At 38.2% G+C, this 18282-nt stretch overlaps 1 protein-coding gene across 3 annotated transcripts in view; it reads right to left on the minus strand.

The window, feature by feature from the left end:
• UBR5 (ubiquitin protein ligase E3 component n-recognin 5) overlaps positions 1–18282 on the minus strand; it is a 156253-nt gene that overhangs the window by 101796 nt on the left and 36175 nt on the right. For all 3 annotated transcript variants that reach the window (XM_025393634.1, XM_025393635.1, XM_025393633.1), the window contains exons 2-5: positions 2654–2698; positions 2189–2270; positions 1656–1732; positions 1143–1262 (exon numbers count right to left, since the gene is read on the minus strand). In XM_025393634.1, the coding sequence (XP_025249419.1) occupies positions 1143–1262; positions 1656–1732; positions 2189–2270; positions 2654–2698 (324 nt within the window). The remainder of the gene's footprint in view (positions 1–1142; positions 1263–1655; positions 1733–2188; positions 2271–2653; positions 2699–18282) is intronic.

The raw sequence follows: 18282 nt of genomic DNA on the forward strand, positions 1-18282 counted from the left end.
AATTTGTGGTCTAGAGGAAAAAAAGCCAAAAACTTTCTCCTCTATTTAATCATATTTTGAAACTAGTTAAACTGCTTCTAGTTTTCTGTGAGCAGCCTTTGAACACACATGCTGACTGAAGTAGCATAATCTAATCATTAACTGGTTACTTTCAGAAAATCTGGCCAGTTACACCAATCAAGGTATAAAATGAGTAAAAGCATCTGGCTCGAAATTTGTATATGGCTTCTTTTCTTTTTTTTTTGAGACGGAGTCTTGCTCTGTCGCCCAGGCTGGAGTGCAGTGGCGCGATCTCAGCTCACTGCAACCTACGCCTCCCAGGTTCACGCCATTCTCCTGCTTCAGCCTCCCAAGTGGCTGGGACTATAGGTGCTCTCCACTACGCCCGGCTAATTTTTTGTATTCTTTAGCAGAGACGGGGTTTCACCGTGTTAGCCAGGATGGTCTCGATCTCCGGACCTTGTGATCCGCCCGCCTCAGCCTCCTAAAGTGCTGGGATTACAGGCGTGAGCCACCGCGCCCGGCCGTATATGGTTTCTTTAGTTTAACAGTATACAAACTTTAGATAAAAGTGGCTGAGTGTAATGGCTCAGATGTGTAATCCCAAAACTCTAGGAGGCCAAAGCAGGAGAATCACTTGAGGCCAGGAGTTTAAGACCAGCCTGGGCAACACAGCAAGACCCTATTTCTACAAAAAAATAAAAATAATAAAATAAGTAAGGTTTAATTACATCATTTACAAACTTCATTAAATTGATTCAGAAAGAACTACCAGATTTGGATGCCAAAAATAAATAAATATTAGACTTTCTTTTACCCAAGAATAAGTTGTAAGAGAGGACTAAAGATAAAATCATTTAAAATTTTAAATGAAATAAATGGCATGATATTATAAACACATATAAACATTATACACATTTTTTAAAGATCAAGAGCCTAAATTAATTGTAATTAGCCTGTGTGGGTTATTTTTATCATGGTGGCTCACCCTGAGCAATATGAACTCCTGCCCAGAGTTCAGGAGAATTTTCTCACTCCATTGCTAGATATAATGTTGAAGATGATCATTCAGACTGAGAGCACTCAAAGGAAGATGATACAGACCATCAGTAAGATGATGCCTTCAACAGGCCACAACTTACCCTAAGGTGTTGCCTGCCAGCCTGCCCAGAGTCTCAGAACCTGAGAGAAACCACGGGGAGTCGCTTGTCCTACCAGGCCTTGACGTCCTCCCTGCCCCCGAGTTGCTGTTCAACTTTGACCTGGGGGAAAACAAGAGGTAAATTTTTGAAGACCAACATTACAACCCGGTTATTTCAAATTGCATTGCTTAATTTGGAAATGATCTATAAAATCATTTCAGTTAAAGAGTAGATGTGACTTGATACCTACTAAACATGTACTATCAATCTTCTGATAGCTGCTTCTGTTAAGTGATAATCAGCTACTCTGCTACTTTTAATGTTACTACTTTGGCTGTGAATCACTGCTTGCATAAAAATTAAAATTAAACTAGAAAGTAATAGTTTCACTGTTTTAAAAGCATATAATTTTCTGTGATGCTTTAAGTTGAGGGTTACCAAAATCAAAACACAGGTTTAATATAATACCTAAGAGCTAAATACATATTAAATAGAAAGGACATAATATCTTACCCATCATTATTATCAGGTTTACCCAATTCCAATCTGTCTGGCTGTACTGAAAAACCAATCCTGCAAACTCTACCATCCTAAAAGCAAAGAAAACAGAAAAAATTCTCCAAGTAAAAATATGTATTAAAATTTGAATTTATTCAATAGATTCTGTGCCCATCACTGTCAGTCAATTCAGAAGACAATAAATAAACTCCCTTCCAAAAGGTGCTCAGACCTGAGATGGGGAAATATGACATACATACACTGTCAAGAAACCAGCAGAAAATAATTTACAACATCTCGATCTGACACAATTCAAACTAAGAAAATGACCGGATTTAGGAGCCTCCCCCATTCTGTTACTAATTAGTTTTACACTCTGGCAAATCATGTAAGCTTTCTCTGGGCCAGAGGAGGAAAGAGAACTGGGAGATCTTCAAGATAACTCTTTCAAGTAACTGCTATTTTCCTGTTATAAAGGAAGAAATACAATGATGCACAATTCTATTTTAACTGTTTATTTTTCATTTCTCTGAGAGTGAATAATTTACCTCAAGAAGAAAGGCAGCATGATTTGGTCCCACCACACACTGTTTAATAGTAGCCTGTTCCAATACATTCAAAGGGGGGTGGCTGAGAGATTAAAAAAAAGAAAAAGTAAGTAAAATTATTTTTTAAATGGTAAATACGTCATAGGGTTTATTCTTAAAATCAATTAGAAAAAAAAAGTTGGCAACACCTGTTTTTTAAACTAATATTTACTTTAAAGCAATAATTTAAAAATATCTCCATAATCATTTATATCTCCCTGTATGCCAGATTAAAAAAAAAAAGCATGAATGTAATTTATAATTCAAATAAGCCCAACTCATAAAAAGCTGATAGATTAAAAGATTCTTAAAGTCTAACAATCACATAAATCTTAATCATATCAGGCTGCTGCCTAAATATGAGTTTTTTCTTAATAAAGAAAAATTGTTCTTTGTCAGAAGATTTAAATATTTTAAAACTCTTACCTGTTTAAATTATATTTGTTCAGCTTCTCAGAAACTTCCCGTAACCTTTAAAACAAAACAAAACATTAACAAATCACATGGACAGATCTTTTGTAAACAAATAATTCTGACAGGTACTTGTACTATTATTTTGGTAATTTCCAATAGTAGCACACAAAACAATTGCTATGGTAAGAATGTTTTTCATATTCTAGAATGTTTTTCATATTCTTTCATTTTTGTCCCAAAAAGATCACAAACAGACTCTGCAATTTCCTTCCCTCACCACCCCATTTGCAACCTCAGTAACAATGATAATCGTATTAATCCCATTTTCTCATTAATCCCAGGTGAGAAAACTGAAGCTTCTAGAGTTTATAGAAAAGGTAGCATAAAGTTGTTGGTACCTGAACCAATGCCCAACCAAAGGCTCATTTGTTTAAAAAAAACAAAACAAAAACTGTGTTATCCATGCCAAGAGATTCTTGAGTGCACATGGATATCATGAAATGAAAATAGAAAGCCTAATTGACTTAATGCATCATCTCAAGTTCTTGAACGGTCTTATAACACAATACTGAACAAACCAGAGCATCAATGTCCTTATCTATATAAAGTAAGGACAACACCTCCCATTTCTAATAGCATTTAAAACAGTATTGAACAGATTTAGAAAAATCTCAAAGGGCTACATAACAAAGAGATATTAACTTGTATTTTCTGTTATGATTTTATTGTTTCTCTTAAGAAAACAGTCTTGAATATAAAACACTGTAATAACTAAACTAAACTAGGTACTTTGTCAACCTAAGGAAGTCATTTTACAATGTAAAGATATAATCAAATGTAGATTTTAAGAGTTCAATTCTATTATCAAAAAAATAAAAACACTGCCTGATCTGATCTTTTAAAACTTTTTTCAGAAATAATCCTTGTAAAAGCTGAGAATTGTAGAAAGCAATGGGAAAAATTAGAACATTAAATCAATAGAAAAGTCCACGAATTCTGCTCTCTAAAGAGTGACAAAGGCCGGGCGCGGTGGCTCAAGCCTGTAATCCCAGCACTTTGGGAGGCCGAGGCGGGCGGATCACGAGGTCAGGAGATCGAGACCATCCTGGCTAACATGGTGAAACCCCGTCTCTACTAAAAATACAAAAAACTAGCCGGGCGTGGTGGCGGGCGCCTGTAGTCCCAGCTACTCGGAGGCTGAGGCAGGAGAATGGCCTGAACCTGGGAGGCGGAGCTTGCAGTGAGCCGAGATCGCGCCACTGCACTCAAGCCTGGGTGACACAGCGCGAGACTCCGTCTCAAAAAAAAAAAAAAAAAAAAGAGTGACAAAAATGAATAAAATCAAATTTCAATCATTTGTACTAACAGATAAAAATGTTATACATACTCCAAAAATAAATGACATTAAAGCCAGTTTAGGACTTAAAAACTGCCACAAAGCATATATAATCTATGGGAAAATAACCTAATTATTTCAGTAAGAGATTCAATTAGGAGTCAGCTGTTCTTTAACTTTATCCTGTGAGTTCTATCCTCCTAGTGAAGGGCGTCTTTCAAAGGTGCACAGTAACTGTCTCATATTGAATTGCATTCAGTATCTAAAGTAACTTTCTTTTTTTTTGAGTCTTGCTCTGTTGCCCAGGCTGGAGTGCAATGGTGTGATCTCCGCTCATTGCAACCTCCATTTCCTGGGTTCAAGCGATTCTCATGCCTCAGCCTCCTGAGTAAGCTGGAATTACAGGCACCTGCCACCACACCGGCTAATTTTTGTATTTTAGTACAGATGCGGTTTCGTCATTTTGGCCAGGCTGGTCTCAAACTCCTGACTGCAATAGATCCACCCAACTCGGCCTCCCAAAGCACTGAGATTACACGCATGAGCCACCACGCCCAGCCTAAAGTGACTTTCAAATGCGGCCATATTTTATTTCTCTGTGAAGAAGTAGATACTTACTGGTGACCTTATTCTCACTCCTAAAGAACAGTATCTGATCATGTGTGATTTGGCCCCCAATAAAATACATTTTCATTTTTGTAGCCCAGTTTTGCATTTACTGCCATTAACAAAACATGTTTTCATTGGTTCAAGAAAGTTAAGCTTTTTCAAAGAATTCCAGTTTGCCCATTTACAGAGCACACTTCTGTGTTCCAAGATAAAACACCTTAAGAGTAATGTACTGTGGAACCCATGAGCTCTGAGAGAAGGCTGACTAGAAAATAGGGAGAAGATAAACAACAGTGGGTTTGCTCTGGAAAGTAACAGCAGCCTTTAGAAGACCTTAAGAAGCAGAAGGAGCTCTCACTTTCCTGGGTCCACATTTACTATAAGTAATCACAGTAGTGACACTTTCAGAAGATAACCTGTTCACTGGCATGCAACTAAACTCATTCATTTCCATTCCTTTGTTAGTAGCTCAAAAGTGCCTCGAGAGCTTTCACAAAATATATAGTATTGGTAGAGAAAAAAAATTGTCAAGGCCTTTTTCAAAACTGGACAATGCCTCAGAATAAGAATTAAATGTTGTTTCCATGGCTCCAAATATTCCAGGCAATTATTTGTAAAACTAAAATAAGCCTTGAGGATATCAGAATGCTAAAAGATATTTGAACTCAAGAACTCTAATTTCAGGCTATCGGGAGAGACAGCACAAATGGTTACTGCTATCAATTAAATTTTCTAATCTTAAAAGTCCTGGTGAGACCCCTAACCACATCTGAAATACATGTCTGAAATGCACATCAATTTGTATGGGAAACAATGCCACCAAACAGCAAGAAATCTGGGGTTTACTCCCAGCTCATCTACTACTACCTGGACTCACTAAAAGTCCACTAGGTCTCAAGTTCTCATCTATGTGAGAAAGAACTCTTTTAGTCATCTCTGGTTCTGAAAATTCTTATTCCTGAAATTCTGTTTTTTTGTCCCTTTTGAGACTGGGTCTCACTCTGTCGCCCAGGCTGGAGTACAGTGGTGCAATCACGGCTCACTACAACCTCATCCTCCCAGGCTCAATCTAGCTTCCTGCCTCAGCCTCCTGAGTAAATGGAACTACAGCCTGTAGCTAATTTTTCTATTTTTTGCAGAGATAGCATTTTAGCATGTTGCCCAGGCTGTACTCCTGGGCTCAACGGATCCACTCGTCTTGGCCTCCCAAAGTGCTGGGATTACAGGCATGGGCCACAGTGCCCAGCCTCAGTCCTGAAATGCTTATGAATATATGAAAAGCAAGTGTATCAATGGAAGATATATATGTAATGTTTACAAAGAAATATTCAATTTTTATCGTACCCATTTGAAACTTTCAAATGATTTTATACAGACATTTAGAATGCTTCCTCAAATATCAAATTTTTAAAAACTCTTAAATTCAGTCCATAGATTTACATAAAATGTATCATCCTTTCAAATCTCAAGACAGTTATCATGACTAAACTGGGCCCTACAAATTAGTTTACATGAATCCAGATAACAGTAACAAATAAATCTTCACCGCCAAAAAAAGTAAGCTATATTTAAGAAGTATTTATTTATCTTTTACATTATAGAGTCCTCAGTAGACAGGCAAATCACAGAATCACTGCAGGCCTGTGATAACATTCGTTTAAATTTGCTAACTTATCCATGCTGTTCCCTTCCTTTAGCCAAAAAAAAAATGAAGTTTTTTTAGTTTGCTAATTATTCTATATAATAGAGATTCGCCTACTTCAAAGGATCTTCATACAATGTTTACAATAGGCAATACTACATAGGCAATATTAACAAAAGTTTACTCTCTCTTTAAAACAAAAAGAAACTCACACTGAAGCTCACCAAATTCCATTTCAGAATAAATTTTTACATGTGGTTATGATGAAAAACAATTTTAAGAGTACAGCATAATATTAGTAAATAACCTCATTGGCCAGGCACAGTGGCTCATGCCTATAATCCCAGCACTTTGGGAGGCCGAGATGAGCGGATCACCTGAGGTCAGGAGTTCAAGACGAGCCTGACCAATATGGCAAAGCCTCGTTTCTACTAAAAATACAAAAATTAGCTGGGCACGGTGGTGCATGCCTGTAGTCCCAGCTACCCAGGAGGCTAAGGCAGGAGAATCACTTGAACCCGGGAGGCAGAGAGCCAGGATCAGTGAGCCGAGATCGTGCCATTGCACTCCAGCCTGGGTGACAGAGCAAGACTCCATCTCAAAAATAATAATAATAATAAAAAAATAACAAAAACAAAGAAAATAACCTCATAATAGCATTTAATCTCATTCAAGGACCGACAGGTGAACTTTGGTGAGGTGGTTGTAACACACAATGAATAAGTTAGCAAAAAGCTTCTGACAATCCTTAGTACTCTACACTTCTATTCTCTACGTTTATTCTATATTCTGATTAAATAAACTATTTCATTTCTTTAAATGTATAGATCATTTTACAGATCTAGAGGCTGAAATTTTTCTTTAAAGTAACAAAGTAAGGTAACAGCAAATTGATGTTAATTAACAGAGACAGGAAAACAGTGTAACGGTACTTGGTAGAAGCTAACATATTTCATTGCTATACTTGAAATCCCCTATAAGTTCAAGCTCATTCTCCCCAAATTTAACATTACGATTTCAAAGGTTATTTATGTTTTCACTGATCCTCAACTGGCAACAGCACTAAGTGCAGGTTCTTCAGTTTCATAATTCTCTGCCTACCTCTGTCATATATCTGAATGTTCAAATACCCCTAAACTGGACTAACCCTGACGGATCCTTTCTTGCTGAATTTCTAAAGCCAAAAAAAAAAAAAAAAAAGGTATAGTTAAATCCTTCAAAGGCTTCAATTCCCAAAGACAGAAAGATATTTCTGACATCACATTCTGTACAAGGTGATGGTTTCCATATACCTGGAACTGTTAAACAAGGTACATCCACTCATGTTTCGTGACTCTCAGCAATCACCTTAATGGCAAAGGTGGCATCATCTGCCACCAGTGCATTTCCTCCAGTCTCATTCCACTTATTTCCCACCCAGATCAAATGCCACCTCCTCCATGAATCTTTCCTAGTAATTTCCTTCCTACAGAAGTCTACAAATTCTCTCATACCTAGTCATTTGTGTTTCTATCTGAACTGTCTTCACAGACTCTAAGCTAAGACAGAATACAACTTGCCAAGTCTTTCCTTACCCCTCTGCTTTTATGGATACAGTTCCAACAATGAAAAAAGTACATTACTGGTACATAACTCATTTCAGAGGTAGAAAATGTTCCTGATCTTAATCTCAACAAAACTAACTCTCCAGGTCTTCCATCTCAAATTAAACATGTGAACAGTGTGAATATACAGATTTAAGATAGTTGCCCATATAACTCTTAAAAGATCACTTACCATGGAAGGAAAAAAAAACACTAATCATCATTTCCTAACAATCATATTAGGAAACTGCCTTTAAAGTGACCCCACTCCACCCCAACTCTGGATATCCACTCATGGAATAAAACTTTTACATACCTGTATAATTTTATTTTGAAGTAAAGGGCTTAATAATTCATGCAAAGAACCAATAGATACAGTCAGTGAAGGTTACCTAAAACACTAAATCACAGACTCCTGCAGAAAAAGTCTTAAAATCCACCTCTTGTCATCCATGTCAGAGAAAGCAGGTATTGCCAAAACAAAAATGCAGTACACTTAAAAAATCTGTGACCAGCTATATTCTGGTAGAAAAAGAAATACTGTAAGAATATTTCTGGCATTTCTCCAATGGCAAACTGTCTAAATCTAAAAGCCTACGTCTTGGAGTGGTGATCTTGCCTACACGTTTTTTCGTTTTGGAGCAACTACTGTGTACTACATATATGGTAGAGACGAGCACCTCTCTAACAAGACAACGTATCTCTAACCACAGAACATGGTCCACAGTTAAATATATCATGCACTTTCTTAAGTATAGAGGCAGTCAGTCCTCAATTTTTACACAGTTCTTTTACGCAACTTTTGCACCATACCATAAACACTGCCACTTCTTAAACGCTTCTTCTCATGCCAACTGTTTCATGTTATCACTGATATCAATAAATTTCACACTATCACGTGGGGTGGTCCCACCTGCCAGCCACTATACCTGGGGGAAAAGGCTATATAAACTTTGGACCCTTTCTGATGATCATTTACTGGTGCCAACATCTAGAAGGCACATCCCCACTCCAGCCCCACCCCCAGCAAACTGACATCCTGGGCTAGTTTATTCAATGCAAAGGGTATCCCAACCCCAAATCCCTTTCCACACAGTCCTGGAGGAAGCCAATGGCGAACCACCTAAGGCAAGTTCATAGGGGAGCCCAAAGGAGATCTTTGTTATAAGACCTCCTATACCAACTGAGTCTTCAGCTCATGTTGCATCATGGATTTGTTTCTGGGTGAAGGGAGCAATGCCTTTCCCCCTATGCACTCTGTGTTACAACAAACATTAGGAGCTACCTTGGCCTATGAGGTTGGGAATGGCAAACAGCCAGGAAGGATTATTCCTATAGCCTTAGAAGTATCCTTTCCCCCAGATGAATTACAATCTCACACTCCACTGGGGCTGGGGCTACCATAAAGAGTCACACTAGCCTTCTGTTTGCCTCAGCCCAAGCAAGAAGCACCAACCAGTGAGGAAGGAGTCTCTTCATCTGTGTATGAAAAACTTGCTCGTTATATGCCTGAAAGTTGAATTAGACACTCGATTTTCAGACACATTTTTAAAAATCCATTTTTCAATGCTTGTATCTGAATTTAACCCTGATCTTCGGTACTCCAACTCTAGGATTTCATGGAACAGTAAACGTGAAGTGAGGGTAGGAAAATGAGAGATGCAATATAATTATTTTGACAACACACACAGAAAAAAAATCACTATGTTTTCACATCAAAAAATGTAGGAAGGCCATAATCTTAGAATAAATAAATATAAATTTAGCTATATTTAAAACTCCCCATTTGGTCCTTAATTTTTCTCATCTCACAGTTGACCACAGGAGACTTAAGAGTTTAACAATGAGGAACCAATGAGTAAGACTCTTGTGATGGCCACACAGGAACTAAAAATGTTACCAGGAACAAAAGAATTTAGGCTTCAAGAAAGCGAAGACCATATATGTTCATTTCTTTCTAGCTCTTATAGGAGGGTTTCTGTTTTTGTTTTTGTTTTTTTTCTCAAGGAACACAGTCCTGCTCTGTCACCCAGACAGAGTGGTGGTGCAGTGGTCTAAGCATAGCTCACTGCAGCCTCAAACTCCTGGGTTCAAGAGATCCTCCTGCCTCAGCCTCCTGAGTAGCTGGGATTACAAGCGCATGTCACCACACCAGGCTAATTTTTATTTCTTGTAGAGACAAGAGTGGGGTGGGTGGGCATAGGGCGGAAGTGTCTTGCTATGTTGCACAGGCTGGTCTCAAACTCCTGGCTTCAAATGATCCTATCTGCCTTGGGCTGCCGAAGCCCTGGTATTACTGGTGTCAGCCATCATGCCCAGCCTAGGAGGGTTTTCTCTGAAAGTAAATCAGAACCTTTGGTTGTGGTGGAAAACGCATATAATATTCTTTAACACAGTTTCCTCAGCAGCTTCCTTTCTTCACCTCTTATAAGGTTTGATTCTCAAACTTGTTAAATCTCAGGACCACCTTATACTCTTAAAAACTATCGAGGACCCCAAAAATCTTTTGTTTATGTGGGCTACATCTGTTGATAACACTAAAGCTAACCAATAAAATTTCTGAATATTTAAAAAATAAACTAATTACATATTGACATAAATTACCTTCCTGTAAAAAATGTTCCCAAAAATATTTGACAGGCAGAGTTCTTTCACATTTTTGCAAACCTCTTTATTATCAGGCTTCATATAAATTAGATTCTCTGATCTGCTACTGCCTTTATCTATCACAGTATATTGTTTTGGTATATGAAGTATATGAAGAAAAGCTGGCCCTTGATAGAAAAGTTAGAGAAAAGTGAGGTATATTTTAATATCCTTTCCAGATCACCACAGGCATTATTTCTTTGAGATTATACCAAAACTCCGCAAATGATTTCTTAAAGGTTGAGAGCAATGTGGAAATCTGAAACCTATTAATGAACTTTGAATAACTCAAACATGATTTTGTCATTTGGACCAGCATACACTGGTCATTTGGAAAACACTGATTTACTGACTGACACAGATACTCAAAAATCACATTTGCTAATGTTACTGTCAATCTACAGTGTCAAACTCACAGCGATGGGTACAAGTTTCCCAAAATTCTAAAATTTGCTTGAAAGCTCAAATTTATCACTATAAACAAAGACCTTCATTGTTTTCCTCAAGGTAACAGCCTTGCTTACTCATTTTCAAGAAAATGTCTATTAAATATCCAAGTCTGAATAACCATTATTTGTCAGTCAGTCTCAAATAAAAATTGTTTCCATGAAAAAAGGGGCTTGTTCAGTGTGCAACTCAAACAAATGCCAAAGTGCTTTTAAAACGCTCTTATGCTCAAAGGTAAAGATTTAATAAAGTTAATAACTTCTGTTTCATCAAGGATATTTTGAAGTGAAACTGGCTTTTTCCCCTACAAGTACAAGAAAAGCAAAGAATACAATGACAACTAGTTGTCCAGTTTGGTGCCACTGTTTTGATTTCTGCCAAAAAGCCAGTATTTTAGCCACCACTGCTTTTAAACCACAGCACAGATGTCAAAATGGTGAAAAAGCCTCCGTTTTATTATAAAGACAGTTTTGACCTCAGAGCCCCGTAAGAATCTTGGAGGTTCACAGACCACACTCTGAGAACTGCCATACTCTAAATGACAGTGCCATTAAAGTGACCAATATTAAATCGACATTGGGGGGAAAATGAATAATAGTTCATTCTTCTTACTAAAACAGCCACAAATGCCAACCAAAATAACCTCCTACTTATATGCCTTTTAAATGCTTCTCAAATTATGGATATTCTTTTTAGTCTCCCTCTGTCGCCCAGGCTGGAGTGCAATGCTGCAGTATCAGCTCACCGCAGCCTCCGCCTCCTGGGTTCTATCAATTCTCCTGCCTCAGCCTTCTAAGTGGCTGGTATTACAAGCACACTGACCACCACACCTGGCTAATTTTTTAGAGATGGAGTTTCGCCATGTTGGCCAGGCTGGTCTCAAACAAACTCCTGACCTCAGGTGATCCACCCACCTTGACCTCCCAGGGATATTCTTTTCAACCGATAGATAAATTTATGGGGTGCATGCATACAACGTGTACATGTACACAACGTGTATACGTGTATACATGTATACAATGTGTAATAATCAAATCAGCATAATTGGGATTTCACCTCAAACATTTATCATTTGTGCTAAGAACATTCCAAATCTTCTCCTCAAGCTATTTTGAAATATACAACAAATTATTGATAACTATAGTCACCACACCGTGCTACTGAACACTAGAACTTATTCCTTCTTAACTGTATTTTTGTACCTGTTAACCAATCTGTCTTCATCCTACCTTCCCCACTACCTTTCCTAGTCTTTAGTAAACACCATTCGTTCTACTCTACACCACTATGAGATCAACTTTTTTTCGCTCCCATATATGAATGAGAACATGCAGTTTCTGTCTTCCTGTGCCTGGCTTATTTCACTTAATATAATGTCTTCCTGGCTCATCCATGTTGTTGCAAATGACAAGATTTCATTATTTTTTATGGCTAAACAGTATCCCACTGTATATATACACTACATTTTAAAAATCCAGTCATCTGCTGAGGGGACACTTAAGTTGATTCCCTATCTTGGCTACTGTGACTAGTGCTGTGATAAACATCTCTTAAATATACTGATTTCAATTCTTTTGGACATATACCCAGCAGTAGGATTGTTGGATCATATGGTGGTTCTATTTTTTAGTTTTTTGAGGATCCTCCATGCTGTTTTCCATAATGGCTGTACTAACTTACATTCCCACCAACAGTATATGAGAGTTCTCATTTCTCCACATTAAATTACGGATATCCTTTTCTCTTTAAAAAAAAAGACAAGGTCTTACTATGTTGCTCAGGCCTCAAACTCCTAGACTCAAGTGATCCTCCCACCTCAGTCTCCCCAGTAGCTGAGACTATGGATGCATTCCACCATGACCAGCATTCGATATTCTTTGATGCTACATCAAAACTCGGCAAGTCATAGTTTCTCAAAAACTAATTACAATGTTAAATCTGAAACCCTATCAATGAAATTTTCATACAGTTATAAAAAATCTGTTGGTGTAATCCTGTACTTTGAATACATTGCCTATGCCTGATTCCATGTGTGTGTGTGTGTGTGTGTGTGTGTGTTTTTTTTAAAGACAGAGTAACAGAGTCTCGCTCTGTCGCCCAGGCTGGAGTGCAGTGGCACAATCTCAGCTCACTGCAACCTCTGCCTCCCGGGTTCAAGCGATTCTCCTGCCTCAGCCTCCTGAGTAGCTGGGATTACATGCACCCACCACCATGCCTGGCTAATTTTTGTATTGTTAGTAGAGACGGGGTTTCACCTTGTTGGCTAGGCTGGTCTCCAACTCCTGACCTCATGATCTATCCGGCTCGTCCTCCCAAAGTGCTGGGATCACAGGTGTGAGCCACTGTGTCCGGCCTCTGAATCTGTTCAGATTATAAAATGGTGTAGCAGCTGGGTATGATGGCTCATGCCTGTAATCCTAGCAACTCAGGAGGCTGAGCAGAAGGATCTCTTGAGTCCGGGAGTTTGAGGTAAAAGTGAGCTATGATCGCCACACTGCACTCCAGCCTGGACACAGAGCTTAGCAACTATAGGCATCCGGGTTTGACACGTAAGAATTAAAGAATTACTACAAGGTTATTTCTTTGGCGAAAAGCAATCTGATCACAGTCTTATAATTCAGATTTCAGCTTGCACATTGATCCTTGTTAACCTTTGCTCAGTCACAAGCCTTAACCACATTTTATTTCTTTAAATTTGGCTCAACAATTTCTAAAACAGTAGTATCACTTTTCTCACTTACTGCCTACCCAAATAAATCTGTGCCAAGTAGCAAACATCTGACTGACTTTACTCTTGGGTTAAATGACCCCAAATTGAAAGACAAAACAAAACACAGAAAGACAAAACAAAAGGTGGTTTTTGTGCGGCAAGTTCCATCTGTTGGCTTCTTCAATCACAGTTTGTAAGAAGGACTTACACTTTTATTAATGCTTATGGAGATGATAAATGCCAGTTTATATATAATGCATTCACATTATCCTAAATAACATTCACCTTCAAGATGCATTCAAAGAAGAAAATGAAGTTTCTAAATAAATATTGTAACTTCATAAAGGGATATAAGCGTTTTTAATGTGAACTACTTCTAACTATTCCCGTTAGTATCACTTTTAGTTGAAACTGTCAAAAAGATTTCTATTAAACTGAGAAAATGATGTTTCTCTAGTTTGCAGAGAAAAATGCTCTGCAAACTAGAGAAAAATTACATTATTCATGGTCATTTCATTGGCTAAACTTTGTAAAAATTTATACCTACAACGAATTTCTTCCTCTAACCTGAAAAATACTCTGATTAGAAATTCTTATATTGTATCACAAATAACACTTTCCCTAATTAGGTGAAAACGAGACCAAAATCCCAAACTACCAGGGCCATTTGAAAGATAAACACGTCTCTGAAAAACAAAATGCTGAACACACACACACAAAATGAGTCATGTTTCTTTAAAGCAAAATCAATCATGTTATTTTCAGCTCCATTCAAAACAGGAAAGGGGAAAGCATACACATGCCAAACAAGAAGAAATTTGGTAAGAAAAGATTCAGGATACGGCTTTTATACACTAATTATTCTTAATAATTTCATAAGTCCTTCTGTCTTATCTGATTTCATTTGCTTAACAGTAAGACTATATTTACATACATGCAAGAATCAAACTACACTAGCAGATAGGACCAAAAGACTTCTTCAGAGCTCCTGACCAAAAAAGTGTAGCATCCGACCAAAATTTCAAGAGAATATACTAGGCTTTCTTCACCGTAGACCGTCCACATTCTGAATACCTGTGACTTCATTCCTTAAAGCATCTCCCAAATGGGGATAATGTATTCAAATTACCACAAACCCAAACTTAACTCTCCATACAAATAAAATGTCTAATGAGATAGCTGATGTACTTCACACTATAAACACTGCTATTTGGTAAGTTATTCAGTCCTTGAGAAAGAACTGTAAACTGAAATAATACCTGTAATGAAATCTGATTTCTCTATAGAAACAAGAAAACGAGGGGGTTATATTCCTGATCGAGGATCTTGATGCCATTAGTTTCTGGAGAGATTCTTTGTACAAGATTTACGGAGATGGCTTTGTTGCCATTTTATTAACATCAAAGATGAAATCGCAGTTTTGCTGCCTTTGAAACAGTCATTTTATGTCCTAAGCTGCCATCTCATCAGCCCTGGGCACCACACCTACTCTCTGGTGAGGGGTAGCCTGGTGAGGTGGGAAGAGTATGCTATAGTGTCACAGAAACCTGGGTTTGATTCCATCTCTACTTTAACTGGCTCTGGAACTTTGATACAGCTTATTTTAACATCCCAGAGGCATGGAAGGTTTCTTCTTCTATTAAATGCAGATAGAAACTACCACTTGTCTGGTAGTGTTGCTGTAAGGATTCAAGATAATTTTGTAATGTACCTTGGAAAGAGCAGGCACTTAAGTGTTCAATAAATGGCAGCCATTTATCAACATTACTGAAATGTATTTTTCATCCTTGGATAGCTCACTATATTGCTACTTCAACTCTGCCAAGCTCTGGCTTGAAGTGGTTCTCAAACTAAATAGGGCCCTATTTGATTCCTAAGATCTGCTAGGAACTTAAGGATCCAGGGAATGACAGCTAACTCTGGGAGTTCTTCGAAAAAGAAAGCTGTGAACACACTGTAACTCCCTGTTTCTTATACATGAGTTTTTATTTCAGCGTTTTTTTCTCTTCTTGTCACTGTCACTCTAATCACATCTCTCTCTCTTCCAGAAGGAGCCTGTACTCCAAACACAATTCCCTAACGAAATTATACTCCCAAACTACTCCTTTATTTTTGTTTACATAACTATTCCCTCGGTCTTAGAATAACCATATCCCTTCTGAATGGCACTGTCAGAAAAAAGAAAACAGGTAGGTACGTAGGTAGGTAGGTAGGTGACAGATATTAGACAGACTGATGGAATAACTTTATCCCTACGGCCTTCTGCACACGTAGCTACTAGTCTCAAGCCTACACTGAAACGAACTGTGGGAAACTGTAATTTACCCTTCATTCCAGACTAAACTAGGCATTTCTCTAAATTCCAATATACCTAGTGCATACTTCCCAACAGCGCTTCTCATACTCAAACTACTTGTGCAACAAAATATCTGTCTCCCTCACTGCCAAACAAACTCTAAGGCAAGAACCATGTTTTATTAATTTCAAAATTCCCAATACCTGACACATAGTAAATGCTTATTTATCTGGATGGGGGGAGCTTAATAAATGGGCATTCATGTCTTAGCTCTAAGCCCTACATTGCCTCAAAACGGTGGATTTGTGACTTTTTAAAAAATCTCTTTCAAAATTTTTAAACGCTTAAAAAGTAATTTTTGGCCAAGCACAATGGCTCACACCTGTAATCCCAGCACTTTGGGAGGCCAAGGCGGGCAGATCACTTGAGGCCAGGAATTTAAGACCAGCCTGGGTAACAGCAAAACCCCATCTCCACTAAAAATACAAAAATTAGCCAGGGGTGGTGGTGCATGCCTGTGATCCTAGCTACTCGGGAGGCTGAGGCACAAGAATCACTTGAACCTGGGAGGCAGAGGTTGCAGTGAGCCAAGAGTGTGCCACTGGCACTCCAGCTTAGGCAACAGAGTGAGCCTCTGTCTCAAAAAATAAAAGTAAAATAAATAAAAAATAAAAAGTGGTTTTAAAACATTCTGCTGTGACCAATATTAGCAGACTAGGTTTTATAAAACACACTAAACAAATGTTGTCCTGCAGAATAATCCCCCGTAGGCTACACTGTAATTCAAATGGTGCTACAAGAGTATGAGGAATTTTTGAAACTCTAAGAATTAGCCCCAGAAAGAGTTTACCAGATAAACAGGAAAGTCACTCAGTACTTTATAGTCGTGGGATACTCTCCCAGTCCTCTCCCCTAAGAAGACAATCTTCTTTCTCCTCTCCCTCTCCCTCCTCTGTGGTTTATATCTGGGTTGGTGTTAAGGAATGTGCTGCAGGGACCAAATGGAAACTGGAAGCAATAGCAAGGGGGAAGGAGAACTCATCAGGAAGCAAAATTACAGATAAAAGCCTATTATAGTGCAGAGCCTGGCTGCCTAAACGCCTTACATTGGTAACAGGAATCTAACTGGTGAAGTGCCTTAATATGAAAATTACAGAAAGTCCAATCACTGGAGGTCTTCCAATGGGCAAGTAATACAATAAAATATTCTAACATCTAATGCTTACCAGAATAGGAATAATTGGATATAAACATACACATTAAATTTTTTCTTTGGTTTGGGCAATCAACAACATTGTAGCTTTCGTGAAAAGGCAAAATTAGTGGTCAAAAGCCCTGAGTTTTGACTCCTACCTCTGACACTGTGTAACCTTGGATACATCATTTAAAATCTCTTGCTCTCCTGTTCCCACTTCTGTCAAAAATGTATCTGTTTCACAAAGTTGTTTGGAGAAATAAGTAACATCACATGCAAAAGTAATGTGTACCCTCTAAAATAAGAGTGCCTAAATATGGATCATCGAAATCCCCGGGCAACAATTAAAAAGACATATTCTTAGGCCCCACTGAAACCTACTATATCAGAAATCTCTAAATACAAGGCTCAATAATTTATATCCTGGCTAAATAAATATTAGTACATGCATGAAATATCTCTGGAAGGAATAATACTAATCACCTATGAGGAAGGGAAGTAGAAGGCCAGGAAACAGAAGAGGGATGGAGGCTTTTCACTGTCTGCCAATTTACAATTATTTATTTATTTATTTACTTACTTTTATTTTTTGAGACAGTGTCTTGCACTGTTGCCCAGGCTAGAGTGCAGTGGCATGATCTTGGCTCACTGCAACCTCCGCCTCCCAGGTTCAAGCGATTCTCCTGCCTCAGCCTCCTGAGTAGCTGGGATTACAGGCGCCTGCCACCACACCTGGCTAATTTTTTTGTATTTTTAATAGAGACATGGTTTCACTATGGTGGCCAGGCTGGTCTCAAATTCCTGACCTCATGATCCGCCCAGCTAGGCCTCCCAAAGTGCTGGGATTACAGGTACAATTTTTTATTTTTAGACCACATGAACATATTACCAACTTAAAATTGTTTTTAAAAAATGTCTACACATCCACAGTAATTCTGATGGCTCAACTGGGTTTGGAACTCACGACTCACTCTAAAACACCATAAATACACAAAAGGATTAAAATATTCACAAAAGTAGGGGTCCGTTTAGGGAGGCAGTAAATAAGCATACTATTTCCAGTTTGGAGACTGTTGCTTAGGACAGCCCCCTCTTAGAAATTCACAATTCACACCTCCATTAAGCCTCCAATAAGCCCTACAATGAAAAGGCCTGTTTATGCTTAATCTTATGCTTC

Source organism: Theropithecus gelada, chromosome 8, assembly GCF_003255815.1.
Source record: "Theropithecus gelada isolate Dixy chromosome 8, Tgel_1.0, whole genome shotgun sequence".
Taxonomy (NCBI): Eukaryota; Metazoa; Chordata; class Mammalia; order Primates; family Cercopithecidae; genus Theropithecus; species Theropithecus gelada.